Source organism: Lepisosteus oculatus, chromosome 2 (assembly GCF_040954835.1).
Source record: "Lepisosteus oculatus isolate fLepOcu1 chromosome 2, fLepOcu1.hap2, whole genome shotgun sequence".
NCBI lineage: Eukaryota > Metazoa > Chordata > Actinopteri > Semionotiformes > Lepisosteidae > Lepisosteus > Lepisosteus oculatus.
Genome location: NC_090697.1, coordinates 16,160,575 through 16,174,229, shown reverse-complemented (window position 1 = coordinate 16,174,229; position 13,655 = coordinate 16,160,575). Strand labels below are relative to the sequence as shown.

Sequence of the window (13,655 nt, the reverse complement as noted above, 5' to 3'; positions counted from 1 at the left end):
TAAAAAATGCCTGATTACAAATAAAATAATATTGAGAATAACGTTGCACTACAAATTCTACAAAAGATATATGAAACTTAGAAGTAAACTCTAATAAAGAACTATTTTAAACTGCATATGACATACTTTTTTTCCTTCGTAAGGTTGAGTGGTTGGGTCCTTATTTAAAGCTCACAGCGCAACAGGTTTGGCGGGTGTGTTGTGAGTTACCTGTAACAGGTGAGAATTGCTGAATCGTTGACAATATAGTTCTTCTGTATCTGGCGACGTCTGTGGATAAAGCATTCTTAGAAAAGTAAGTGGAATAACTTTTTAATATGTTTTACATTTACCGAGTTTGTTTTTATCGTGATAAATTGGTGGATTCGTGGTGTAGAGTATACAGGTCTGATGCTCGCTCCCATAGTGAACGAGTAACTTGATATTCTGTTATCATTAGTGAGTGATGAGCAAAGTTTTAGAATTGTTGACAGTGGTCGGATGTTGACTAAATGCTTCATGCTCTATTTGGTTAAAAAAACTAAAGGTAAAAAGTCAAAAAAGAAGCCCAGATTGTCTCATGAAAGATGAGCTCTTTGAAGAAAACAACCGAAAAGGAAAAAATGAAAAAATGATGCGCTTGTGTAAACTGCAGGAGAGAAACCTGACCGGCTTTTCTCTATGAGTGTACGGACAGGAAGGAAGGTAAAAAGAGTTGGAGACTGAGAGAGAAAACTATGCCCAATATGCAATTTGTTTTTATTTAGCGTAAATAGCGCAGGGTAAAAGTTAAAACCGATTCAATAATCAACTGATCACCAAAAAATTACCTTAAAATGTTTCTAAATCTTCCTTCAGAAAAATAGTGTCTGGCACTGAGGATTCTTCCTGATATCAATTTGGTATTGGAGACATTCAATTTCAAATAGTTCTGTTCACACCGAATGGCAAATCTACCTACAATTGGCTCATGGCCCCACTCATCTGCTTGCAATAAGTGAAAGAGTCGTCTGCAAATTTAATTATGCCATTGAAATAAAAGTTCTAACTCATTATTAGTTACAGATTACAGTGCTGTACTTTTTTCATCTGTTTTTTTTAACTCTGTGTATAGAGAAAGGGAGCATGTCTTCTGTTGTATATGAACGGATTTTTAACTGTCAGCTCAGATGTCTGTATAGCTTCCATCATGTGATATCAGAAACAGTGTCGGTTCCACTCAGTAATTTAAAATCTTCTGGCCCTTCAAATATTTAGCAAGTTATTCTGTTTAAACCAAAATTATTTGAGGTTTTCTTCTGCTAGGAAATGTTATAGCAGTGAAAAGAAGTAAATATATCATTCAGGTTATTCAGCATACCTGAAAGTGTACACCTTATTAACTTTTGGTCGGAGGAAATGTTTCATGTTTCTGCTAATTAACCATTACAGTATATTTATTGGGTTTTCAATCACTGTTTCTCAGATTTAGTTTTAGAATTATGAAATAGATTTAATTTTGACATTCCTATTTTCTTTCCCCACAAACTTTTGTCTTCTACATACCCTTCATCAACCTGTGCTGTGTGCAGTGTCTAAATTATCTTTTATCAAGAATGTATATATTTACGAAATGTTTCACACCTGACGGGCAGTAAAAACACAATCTGAAAAAGACATGCACTGTAATATAAATACAGGAATCATCTACCTTTACAGATGACTGGCAATAGGCTTTTGTTTTCCTGTAATTCTTTTTTGCAAGTGATATAAATACAAACTGTACAATCTTGAAATTCATAACAATTGTGACAGAATATGTTAAACCAACCTGTTCCTTGGAGTTATTCAGTAACTAGAACATAAATGTCATTTTATGTATAACATCATATTGCTTTACAATGTTTTGTCCTTGTCCTAAATGGTGGTAACAACAGAGGTTGACAAGGGTTTAAAAAAGACCACGTAATAAGTTTATTCTGTGCTGGAAAAAAAGAAGAAAGAAAACGCAATGTTTTGGCCAGCCACTTTCTTCAATACTGCATTGAACTACACTGTGAGGTCTTGTATGCATACAGAACTATGATCAATTACATTGTGGGAGGCAGCGATGGTCCATCCTTCATGCAAATGTAACAAATAACATGCGAGTCTGAATACACGCAAAGGTACATTACTCTACTTCTGTCTCCTGCTCTTTTCACCTTCCTTCATGCCTGTACACCAATAGTAAAAAGCCAGCCAAGTTTCTGTCCTTTACATTACACAAGTGCACATCAGAAAATGATATTCAGGTGTTCTTTTGAGCTATTGTTTTCAAAATGGTTATCTTTCATGTAAAAATCTTTCCTTTCAAATGGAGAAGGATGCATTAGTTTATAGGTAACAGTACCTTTAGTGATGTGAAATGTTCCACAGGACAAATTCCTCATATCACGGGTTTTGGAGCTTTAAAATGACACTAAAACAGTGTCTGTAGCACATGAGACGTTACAATGCCTTCAAGGAAGACGGAGAGGGTAGAGAAATGGCTGGAAGTGACCACTTTGAAAGGCTGTATGCCCAAAACATTTGAGATATTAATAGAAACATTTGCCTTGACTCCTTCCTTTACACAACAAATATGTGCGCTTCATTTTTGGAAATCTAAGGTGGTTTTGCCAAAATAAAAAAAAAAAGGGTTGATTTTGCATAGAGTAACCCAGTTGTTTAATTCACAACACATGTTGGGAATAAGAACACTGGCAAACAAACTATTAACACAGAAGACACTACCCCTTCCCGTCATGGAGATTGATAGCCCTACTTTAACACTTGAGCAGCTGGGTTTTGCTCTGTTATTTGCAATTAGCTGCGCTTTGGGTTTCCTTGCTTGGTCGTTGAGCTGTTGCTTAAACAGCAAGTGCTACATTGCTGGTTTTTGCCAAAACAGACATAAAAGGCTCCAAGCCTCTGGTGAGACTTTTTTTTTACCCAGCTTTAGAAGTCTTGTTAGTTTTATGCATGTTTTGGCATCTTTCCCCCACTACTTTATGTGAGTGGATGTGAAATGTGGTGTTCTTTCCAGATGTTCTCCACTATATACGCTCTGTGGGGCTTCAAAATAAATCACGGTCGATGCAGTAAGTTCATTCTCGTATACTCACTTCTCATAGTGTAAAAGTAAGGCTAGTGCTGCAAGGGAGGTTAACTCATGTTTTATAACTCATGGTTGTAGTGCCACCTTTTATTTGGGAAATTTAACTTTTAACTTCATTGCAGAAACTATAATAAGAAGAAGAAACTTTATTTTATATAGTGCCTTGAAAGATGGCTTCTCAAAGCGCTTTACAGAATGACAACAATAAATAAGAAGAATACACAAGATAAAACACAATTATAATATACAGAGGAGACCGTGGATGGTGGTACTAACTATAGTAGGAGCAGAGAGGTAAAGAAAGGAACCAGTTAAGTAAAGGCTCTTCCAAAGAAGAAGGTTTTGAGTCTGGATTTGAAAGAGTTTAGAGAAGGTAACTCACTGATATCCTTAGAGAGAGAGTTCCAGAGCTTGGGGGCATAACAGGAGAAGGCCCTGTCACCCATACAATGTAGATGGATTTGGGGGACAGTTAGGAGACAAGAATTAGAAGAGCGAAGGTTGTGAGGTGGGGAGTAGGGCCATAATAGTTCAGGCAGGTACTGAGGTGCCAAGCCATGCAGAGCCTTATAGGTGAGCATGAGGATTTTAAAGTCTATGCGGAATTTGACAGGAAGCAAGTGCAAGGACTCCAGGATAGGAGTAATGTGAACACTTGCACTAGACCTGGTCAGGATTATGGCTGCTGAATTTTGGACATACTGCAGTTTGTTCAGTGTAGATTTAGATACCCCAGTGATTAGAGCATTACAGTAGTCAATTCGAGAGAACACAAATGTGTTGATCAGCTTTTCAGCCATGGTTAGTGATAACATAGGGTGTAGTCTAGCGATTATTTCTGAGGTGGAAATTTTTTTTTGACAATATGCTGCACATGTCAGTCAAATGTTAAGCCAGAATCAAATATCACCCTAAGTTGATACCTATGACACCCCAACTGTGCTTCTCAGAATAAGAACCAAAACATATGTGACATCACACAATGGAAACGGTCAACATTTTGCATTTTAACAAGTACAAATCAGTGCCTCTGTGCATCCACTGTACTTGCAGAATATATAGTACATTACATTAATGCACTGAATAAAAGAATCAGTCTGCGTATGGAGTGTTCCTGGTGAATGAACTGACCCACTAAAGAACAAGTTCCAGTTGTGACATGCAAAAGCTAGTCCTTCAGTGTGGATGGTGACCTTCCCAGGTCTGGGAGGTGCTGTAGAAGGTACAAGATGTTTGGCATAACATATGAGATGGAGTCGTTGTCATGGGCTTGAATATTTTGTGATATCCCTATATAATGAGCTCTGGTGGCAAGTACATGAGCACCCTGTAGGTTGGCCATTACTAACTCCATTAATGCTGTTGTGCTTGAGCAGGCCCATTTTGCAGCCAGACGCACACATGGATTACAGAACATCCCTTCTTCCAACTCCACAGCTGTTTTCACTAATCAAGTGAACTAATGAACTGAATCCAAAGCAGAAATATTCTGGCTACTAAGAGCCAGTGACACCTCCTCTGGAAGCGGCCGAAACCTGGGCATACTTGTCTTCTACATTCAGAAGGTGCTTCAGAGTTATAGGCGATGCTCCAAGTCTCTAGAATGAGGTGTATCTAGGACCATGTGTCTGCTACGCAACTTTCACACCCCTTTCATATCGCAAACTCCCTGACTAGACGTGGTTGCATCTGGGATTATGAGTTCTTGGTGGTGCACCAGTGGCTCTGCTCGGGGGCAGGTGTCTTGGAATGTGCCACCACACTATAATTTCATGGCAAGGGCGAGTGGCAGTCATGAGAGGGTGCTGGAGTTCTGGGGAGTGAGGAGCTCTGCAGCACAGTCATGCCTTCAGGTGTGAATACCTGTTAAACCCAGTGGGTGAAACTGGGAAGCAGCTATGCATAGACCCATCAGTGAAAATTGTCACTGTCAATGAGGCACCCTCTAAGAACTGAAAGAGGCATGAGTTGTTTTTTTTGTTTTTGGATGGAGGACATTGTAAATAATTTGATCTTTGATATAGTATATACTTTCTGATGGAATCTACTGGGGCGAGATAGTATCTTGCCAAAATGTACAAACTTTTCAGAATAAGATTTAATAATAATACTTATACTTTTATAGCACTTTTCTGGAAACTCCACTCAAAGCGCTTTACAGGTAATGGGGACTCCCCTCCACCACCACCAATGTGCAGCCCCACCTGGATGATGCGACGGCAGCCAGAGTGTGCCAGTGCATTCACCACACACCAGCTCTAAGTGGGGAGGAGAACAGAGTGATGAAGCCAATTCATAGATGGGGATTATTAGGAGGCCACAGGGACAGCTGGCCAGGACACTGGGGTTACACCCCTACTCTTTTCAAGAAACGCCCTGGGATTTTTAATGACCACAGAGAGTCAGGACCCTCGGTTTCAATATATATATACAAGTCTCAACCTAAGGAGCCATCTTTTTTATCGTATATTGTCCATATTTGGTATTTCAAGGCCATGTTGGTTGATTGGCTGAAGAGATTTTATTTGCAAGATCAACTCCCACACATTCCCTGTTTTGTTTGTTCCTGGTTACAGCAATGTGTTAGGTCTTTGTTTGCCATTTTAACCTCGTACTTCAGAATGTGTAATTTTTTTTTATACCTGTCGTACTGTACCATGTATTCTTTTTCCAGTTGATCATTGCCTGCTCTGTTTTCTGTGATTGATTTTCTGAGAGAGTATTCTTTTGAGTCCAGAATTGTCCCTGGTTTGATTCTGCTGCACTAACAGCAAACATATTGCACAGTGAATTTAAACACCGTTTTTATGCGTCTGTAATTTAATTTGGCTCCTGCATAGAGTTACTGGGAACTATTATAGTGAGCGTTATCAGAGAGCTGCCATCACTTTTGTTCTTGGTTTTTAACCTTTTGATTAATTTTATATTGTTTTCATAAAGTATAACTATCCTACAGGTACTGTAGGTGTTCCTCCCTAGCTGAAACGTAGCAAACAGTCAGGCCTTATTTTTGTATGGCATAACAACCTCTAGTTATGTTTTGTGGCAGTTTGCGTATTATGCCTTCAGTGTTAAATGATTCCCATGTCTGTTAAATTTCTATATCTGTTTCTCATACATTATATATTTTTCTTTTTTGAATGAGAGCTATATTAATTAGCATTAATAGCAACAGATGTTCATGTACCTTTACAACAGGGCTGATGCATTCTGAAACATTGATTATCATGTCATTTCAATTAAAGAATAATTGGAATGTTGCAAACATTTACTTTTTTATATTAATCCTAATTTGGTATTCTCCTAACCTGCGTGAATGGCAATTATTTATACAGTACTAATAACAAAAATTGTATTCTACTATATCCTTGAATAACAACAGCAATGTTAAAACATTCAAAATAAATGTTAATACTTAACAAATTTAAAACCGTTACTTCCTAGAACAAAGAGGAGAAGGCAGCTGTAAGTTCTAAAAGCCTTAAGATGAGAAGTGCAAGATCTGGCTGCGATATCCTTCAACTCTAGTTGGGAGTATCCACTCAGGCTGAGCCCTTCTATATTTAAAAGGGCCATCGTAGTATAATGTTAATTCTGCGATCTCTATTGATCTTGCATGGCACACTAAGCCTGATATCTTGTGGTGCAGATACAGGAGTAATCTGAGAAAAAATGGGAGTTTCATGACCCTTGGCACTGGTTGGAACAGTGGGTAGTGGTCCCTGATGAACGTTTCCATAATTACAGTATATATATAGTTCCATTAATATATAATTCTATTGGCCGTTATAGCCTTATAACATGTAATTAAGTTGCTTTGGCAAACACTTTCTCGCAAATTTCATCATTCTCTATCTGGCTGTTGAATGCCATTCTGCGCTTTTTATCTTGAGTCTGCTTTTACCACCTCTTAAGTGAGGCACAGAACCTCACTACCACCTGCTTTTACCACCTCTGTAGGCCATCCTCCTGCGTGAAGCACAGAACATCAGGAATGCAGTCACCTCAATTAAGTGGAGTGTAAGGAGAATGAAAGCAATTAACAAAACATTTAAAAAAAACAAGATGCGGTTAAAGAAAATGAGTACAGTGCCTCGGTATTTGTGAGAGTTAAGTACCTTGAAGGGTCCGGAAATTGTGGTTTCATGAATGTGGGACTTACCCTGTTTTTCCCATAAGGTATTATCTTCCACGGCTCGAGAAACGGGCATTTCTGTAGCAATTCAAATTACAGCCTGTGAAAACAAATTAGATCACTATTATGATATTATGGCTTACCCTGGATTAGAGTTTGTTTTTTTTATCTTAGTAGTGTGTATTTTCTTCATTTTACATCATATAATTACAATAACTGCAGCATTTGAACTGTTATTAAATTTATTACACACAGTAATAACAGACAACCAAACTAAGTGTACTCATTCCTCCCTGATCCTGTGGCTTGTTTAATTCTGTCTTCTAATTGAATGTGATCCTTTTCTGCAAGAAGTGCAAATGTGAGAATTTAGGGGACCACTTACTTTACTTGCTAAGTTAATTTAACATTTCTTTTTTTAAGGTATTACTGTATAATGAGCTGTAAGCAGAGATTATAGAAGGCCAAGGGAGAGAGAAATGAATACAGCAACAATAGGCTAATATATAGCCTAATATTTTTTTCAGTATTGCAATCGCCAAAAGAACAACAAAGTATGAAGCAAAGTTTCTCTGACAGAAAAATGAGAATTTTAGATGATGATGGGGGGGAAATGAGCAATGTACCATTTGTCATGCAGTGGCAATACCCCAAAGGTGGCCAAAGGGGGTTCAGGTCAGATCCCAATCGCTTGAGCTCGAGGAATTCCGGAGGTTTCTGGAGACATCCGAACATTGAAGAATGAGCTCGCCAGAGAAGCCCGAAGGTCATCCCTTCAGTCTGTTGAGTGGTAGATGGGATCGCCACAGTGGGTGGTGGACTGGAAGTGGCCATGATGGACCAGCAGAGCTGAGGCAGTTGCTGTAGGGATGGGCTGCGAACTGTTACTTGACTCAGTTGTTGAGCTCTCCTGGTTGAACTTCTGGTACAGAGACTGGCTGCTGGTGTATGGCGGAGCAACGGAGCCACAGGGTGTTGAGAGGACCAACTGTTGGCTTGCAGCTGACTGGTGGTGCTGTTGAAACTGTGGCAGACTGTGATGCTAGAGAGACCATGGTGGGGGGGGGGCTGTTGGCGTGTAGCCGAGCGGAGTACCACTGAAGTCACAGCGGGGGTTGGCTGCCCATTGTAGCTGTCCAGGGGTACTGAGGAGATTATGACAGTCTGATGAAGCTATCAAGACTCCAGTGAGCCAGGCAGGCGGCCTGACAGCTGGCTTGTTGCTGCGAAGCCGCAGAGACTGGTAAACTGACCACCGCAGGCTGGTTCAGGAACTGGCGGTCGGGTAAAGGCAGACCAGAGAGACCGTTTTAGTCATAGCTGGAGCAGACTGTCAGCTGGGGCAGGAGCTGACACCCTCGAAGCAGAGTCTGGCTCCTGACTGGAGTAACAACTGATGAAGGTGTTGCAGAGGCAGGCTGGCTGTCCAGTAGGGTAGCAGCTGGCACAGTCACAGTGGTGGCTGGCTGCTGACATGGGGTTGATGACGCAGGAAAAACACTCGGTGGCAAAGACTGCTTCTGGGATCCACGATCCTTAGAAAGAGTCCGCATTTACTGATGGACAGTAGGTACTGCCACTGGTGGCTGAATGAGCTCGAGAAGAAGCACCCCTTCTGTGACGCTTCAGGATTAAATAATCCATGGAGAGGGGGTGATTTGGTAGAGGGAGGAGCCACCTATAAATTGGTCCCTACTGCAGCCTCTGAGCTACGGATGACTACGATTCCATATGGGAAGGTTCTGATCTCCTGTGGCAAATTAATATGGTCTCTGGTGTTTACCAGAAAAGGAACAGATATGTGTGACATGTCCTAGAAACACCCAAACAAATCCCCAATGTCTGGTTGTATTCCACCATTTGTATTTATGAAATATACAGTATGTAAGACAAGGATAGTACTGACTAACTGGAATGATACCAAGGCAAACGCATTCATGAACGATAATAAATTCTGAAGATTGGTACACAATCTAGAGGCACTCATAAAATTCCAAAGGATTAAAACATTTAAGACTGGCAAGACACCTGACAGGTGACATTTAATGTAGGCAAGTCTTGGCACGCAGGGAAGCATTTTGTATAAACTAGAAATATAAAATGTGGCATGACTAGCTTGGTGAAGATAATTATGGGAGAACCTTAGGTTTCATCTGTCGGGAAGCAATAAAAGATGCACATCTAATGTTAGGTTATATGTTAAGACTGTAGAATTAAAACCAAGGTAGGCTCTGCTAGATTTGCACAATGCATTTGTAACACTTTAAATTAGAATATCATGTACAATTCTGGTCACTGCGCTACAAAGAAATTTATCACAACCCTGGAATCAGTTAAGAAAAGAAGAACCAAATACATTTGGTGAACAGAGTGGAGTTCATTAGGAAATTGTGGTTAAGCCTTTAAATAACACTGCCTTTTCTCAGTGATGCTGGGCGTGTTCTGGTGCTGTTTACTGTACACTTGAGGAGAAACATATTAAGACCTAGTCAAAACAAACACTCTTTCTGGGGAAGGCAATCCCTGTAAAGTCATGAAACTGATTTTCTTGACTTTACTTGGCCAGAACAATTCCAAGATCTCAATCTTACTGAAACCAAGTGAAACTGGTAGAAAATGCAGTTCAATCCTGTAGATGGTTTGCTTTCGTCACAAATTAACTTAAAGGCAATCCTGCTGGAGGAATGAGGTGGGATGTGCTGCAGTTATTTCTGAACTTTTTGGAACTTGCATCATGCACTGATCTGGCTCTTTTTTTGCTGCTTTTGGAAGTCCAGCACATCATTTGGTATTGATTTGAGTGAATGTAAATTGTCCACTTGCCATATTTGCCATTCTGTTTTGTTAATGTGCATCTTAAGATATCACTGGAATCGCATTTTAATCAACAAGCCAACTCAAAAAGTGACTTTTGCACTTTATCCAACTTTGCATTGATAAACTGTAAGAACTAATCGACTCTTTAGATTTAGTTTAGATTGACAGGTTAGCATACCGGTTACATTAATGTAGTGAAGGCTCGTGAGCATTCCCTTGCTGTTGCATTATTTGGCCAAATGAAGGATTTTACATGTACGCAGCTGTAGGATCTGTTCTCTGACATACACAGTCCAGGTGTACAAATGTGAAATACCATGCAGTGAAAATCAAAGTATACCACACCCTGGGTGGCAACAAAGCAAGGTGAATAATATCTCTTGTCTTTAGTCAAGCAAGAATTGCAGAATGTCATAGAGGTAAACTATCGCAAAACGTTTGGGAATTACTGTCCATTCAACTGCTTTAGTCCAACTGGGGCTCTGTGAACTGCTTCAAGTTTCGGTGTTAGTTATGCATTCGAATCGCATATCAGATGGGTTTTTTTGTTTTTATTAAAACTGGTGTTTCATGTTTACTGTGGGTTAAGAGCAATCTGTAGGAAAGTACAGTAGTACTAAGATAGCTATTCATTGTTTGTTGCAATCACAGCCATAATGGTCTTTAAAATGGTGTTGTAGTTTAAAAAGAAATAGTATTGGACAAAAGCATTTTTTTTCTACTAGACTTTTGGACACAAAGATCGCAAAATAAGTGACAGTAAAAGGGCCATATTAAAAACAGAGTCCAATATATCTCAGGCTAAAGTGGTTTTCCAAGGATGTTGATCCAACAGTTTTAAGAATTTTGAGTGAATGGGGGAGATATATATGGCATTCGAAAAAAAAAATAAACCCTTTTCATCAGAAAGTTTGCATGATGTTATGGACAAATTAGACATATCTATAATGCTTTGTAAATTATTTTGTTATTCTCTGTTTAATATGAATTTTCCACTATTTTTCAAAGGCAGATTATAATGGTAATAAAGTAGTTCTAAACCAAAATCGGTAACTTTAGCATAGTAATTGGCAGTTATGATGTTCTCTGTTCTGAAGTGAAAAATGTTGAGAAAACTAAAATGGTATCATTCTTCCACATAATATCACCGAATTACATCCCATCCTTTCCCATTTGGATGCAGAAAAATTGTTCTATGTCTTTGTAAGACCTATGTTGGATTATTGTAATGCTCCCCTTGCTGGTGTTTCTAAACATGTTCTTAATTGGATCTATCCTGTCCACACAATCTCTAGAATAGCATCCAATACTTAGCTTTGTGAACACCTTCATCATATATTTTTTTTAATTAATCTCTGCGTTGATAGTCCAGGATTGATTTTTAACATTTTAAATTTTAACTTGGCCTTTAAGAATTGGGCTTCTTGTTTTGTTAAAGACTTTATCCACACTCCATAAAGAAGTCTAAGATTAGTGGAATGTGGGTTTAGGTGTGTGACTCTTAAATTTATTGGTGGAAGGGTATTCTGCACCCAAACTAGAACTGCAAGGGGAATTCCATTCATCCATTCATTTTCTAACCCCTTCATCCAGTTCATCATTATGGGGGAGCTGGGGCCTATCTGAGCAAGTAACAGCTGCAAGGCAGGCTACACTCTGGATGGGACGCCAGTATATCGCAGGGCAGAGACACAGACATGCACATACATCCACCTAGGATATGTAATATCCTAATATTAACCATGTGCCGCAATGAATGGGAATGAAAGAATTTAAATCTCTGCAAGTACACTTACATCTTACCTTCTTAAACATGCCTTTCCTGGATCTTTTCCGGATTTTTCAAGCAGCCTGAGATGTTCTAATGAATGTTACCGAAAATTAAAATTATTATAGTTGCCTGGTATATGTACAGTTTTTTACCATAATGATTTGACTACATCATTATGGTAAAAAAGGAGCCACTTGTTTTCACAAAGTGTTTTGGGAACAAGCTCTTCAGCCTTGTTGTCAAAGCGGCTATTATTTCAGGAAACCAGTGGAAGAGGTCCTCAGCTCATTTAACTACTATCATCCAGAAGAGGTAGATGGGTCAGATAGCCTTCTCTCAAATATAACCTTTATTTTGTTCAATACTATTTCACTCACGGTTGTCCAATCCTAGTCTTGGGGGCTTTGTTTATCTGCAGGTTTTAACTCTTGGACATTATTAATGACTTTAAACATCTTCTTCTAGCTTTTCAAGTGCTGCTGCTGCTCTGAAGAGACTAGAGCAGTGGTTCTTAAACTTTTTGGACCGAGTACCACCCATGATCAAACCAACGCATTACCTACCAACATGAGCGCGTGCACGCACGCACGCACGCACATAATAAAAATACCACTGAGCACTTGGTCAATTTGGATCGTACCGCCTTGTAGCCATTTTCTGACGCTTGCTCACATGAGCAGTGCCGTCCCAAGAGCACTTTAAGAAATACTGGACTAGAACATGTCCAGACACACTGACCCCCCCCCCCCCCCCCCCAGGAGCAGAATCGCACAACCGTGGCCTTGCCTCTAGAAACTGAATGAGCTATATGAGCTGAACGGCTTCCTCTTATTTGTCAACGCGTAGTCTTCACATCTCGCACAGTTGTTCACTATATCGAGTTTCTTTTTTCAAAACCTGGAAGCTTATTTTTATACAATGCAGTACTGCTCCACCCAGACTAATTTATTCTTTTAGTGTAGTTCTTTTGAAGAACAAACAATCTGTAAAACTGTTTTTCCTGGGGTGATATTTATGTCATCAAGTTCAAATAAAATCTCACAGATTGATATGTCTTCTTTAGGAATATGTCTATTAAATGGATTTATTAGCTTTGACGAACTGGCTGACGTGAAGATATTGTTGAACATTATTGAGTGACATTACAGGTTTTTCTTGAAACATGAAAACGGGTAAGACGGCATTGAATTGAGTTTTTATAACGAGCTTACTTTAATCACTTTAAGTAGAGGCTGCCCCCCAAAAAACACTTCGCCAATGATTGTCTATTTTAGGTTTCTAATGATATACGTGGAAATCTATTTTATCACAATCTTATAATAAAACAATAACAAATATTGATTAAACAGGTCTTTAATAATAACTAGGATGCATTAATGATCATAAAATAAATGTAAACATCTTTTTTTTTTTAATCACAAGAAAGGACATAGTATATTTCTGCATTAAAACTGTTCACCTTAAACTATAAATCGATAATATTTCAGTAACAGTTTTTCAAAAAGAATAGTTTTTTCCATTGAAACTGAGTTTTTCTCTTCCTTTTCTTTTGAAGCAAAGCTTATCGCAAAGCAATACTTTTCTTTTAAAATTGCAAATATTTTAAAGAGAGTTGTTAAAAGTATTGAAGGCTTTTGGCCACTGCCTTTGGTGGGTTTATGTTTGAAAAGCTTGCCCAAGAGCTTCTGTATCAGCAGATCAGCTGGTCAGTGTGGTCCCAGGAAGTTTCCTCCAATATGGTCTACAGGAGAAAGATGGAAACAAATAGAAAATGCAGTCATTTAGGGTGCCTTTTGTAACATGTCTTTGAATCTTATTCCAAAAAACATTTTTGC

At 38.9% G+C, this 13,655-nt stretch overlaps 1 protein-coding gene across 1 annotated transcript in view; it reads left to right on the top strand.

Annotated features, from left to right (window-relative positions):
• The first annotated feature begins 181 nt into the window (after window positions 1-181).
• sh3yl1 (SH3 and SYLF domain containing 1) overlaps window positions 182-13,655 on the top strand; it is a 57,421-nt gene continuing 43,947 nt past the window's right edge. Inside the window, exon 1 of the mRNA XM_015358232.2 lies at window positions 182-295. Within this exon, the coding sequence (XP_015213718.2) occupies window position 295 (1 nt within the window). The 5' untranslated portion in view covers window positions 182-294. The remainder of the gene's footprint in view (window positions 296-13,655) is intronic.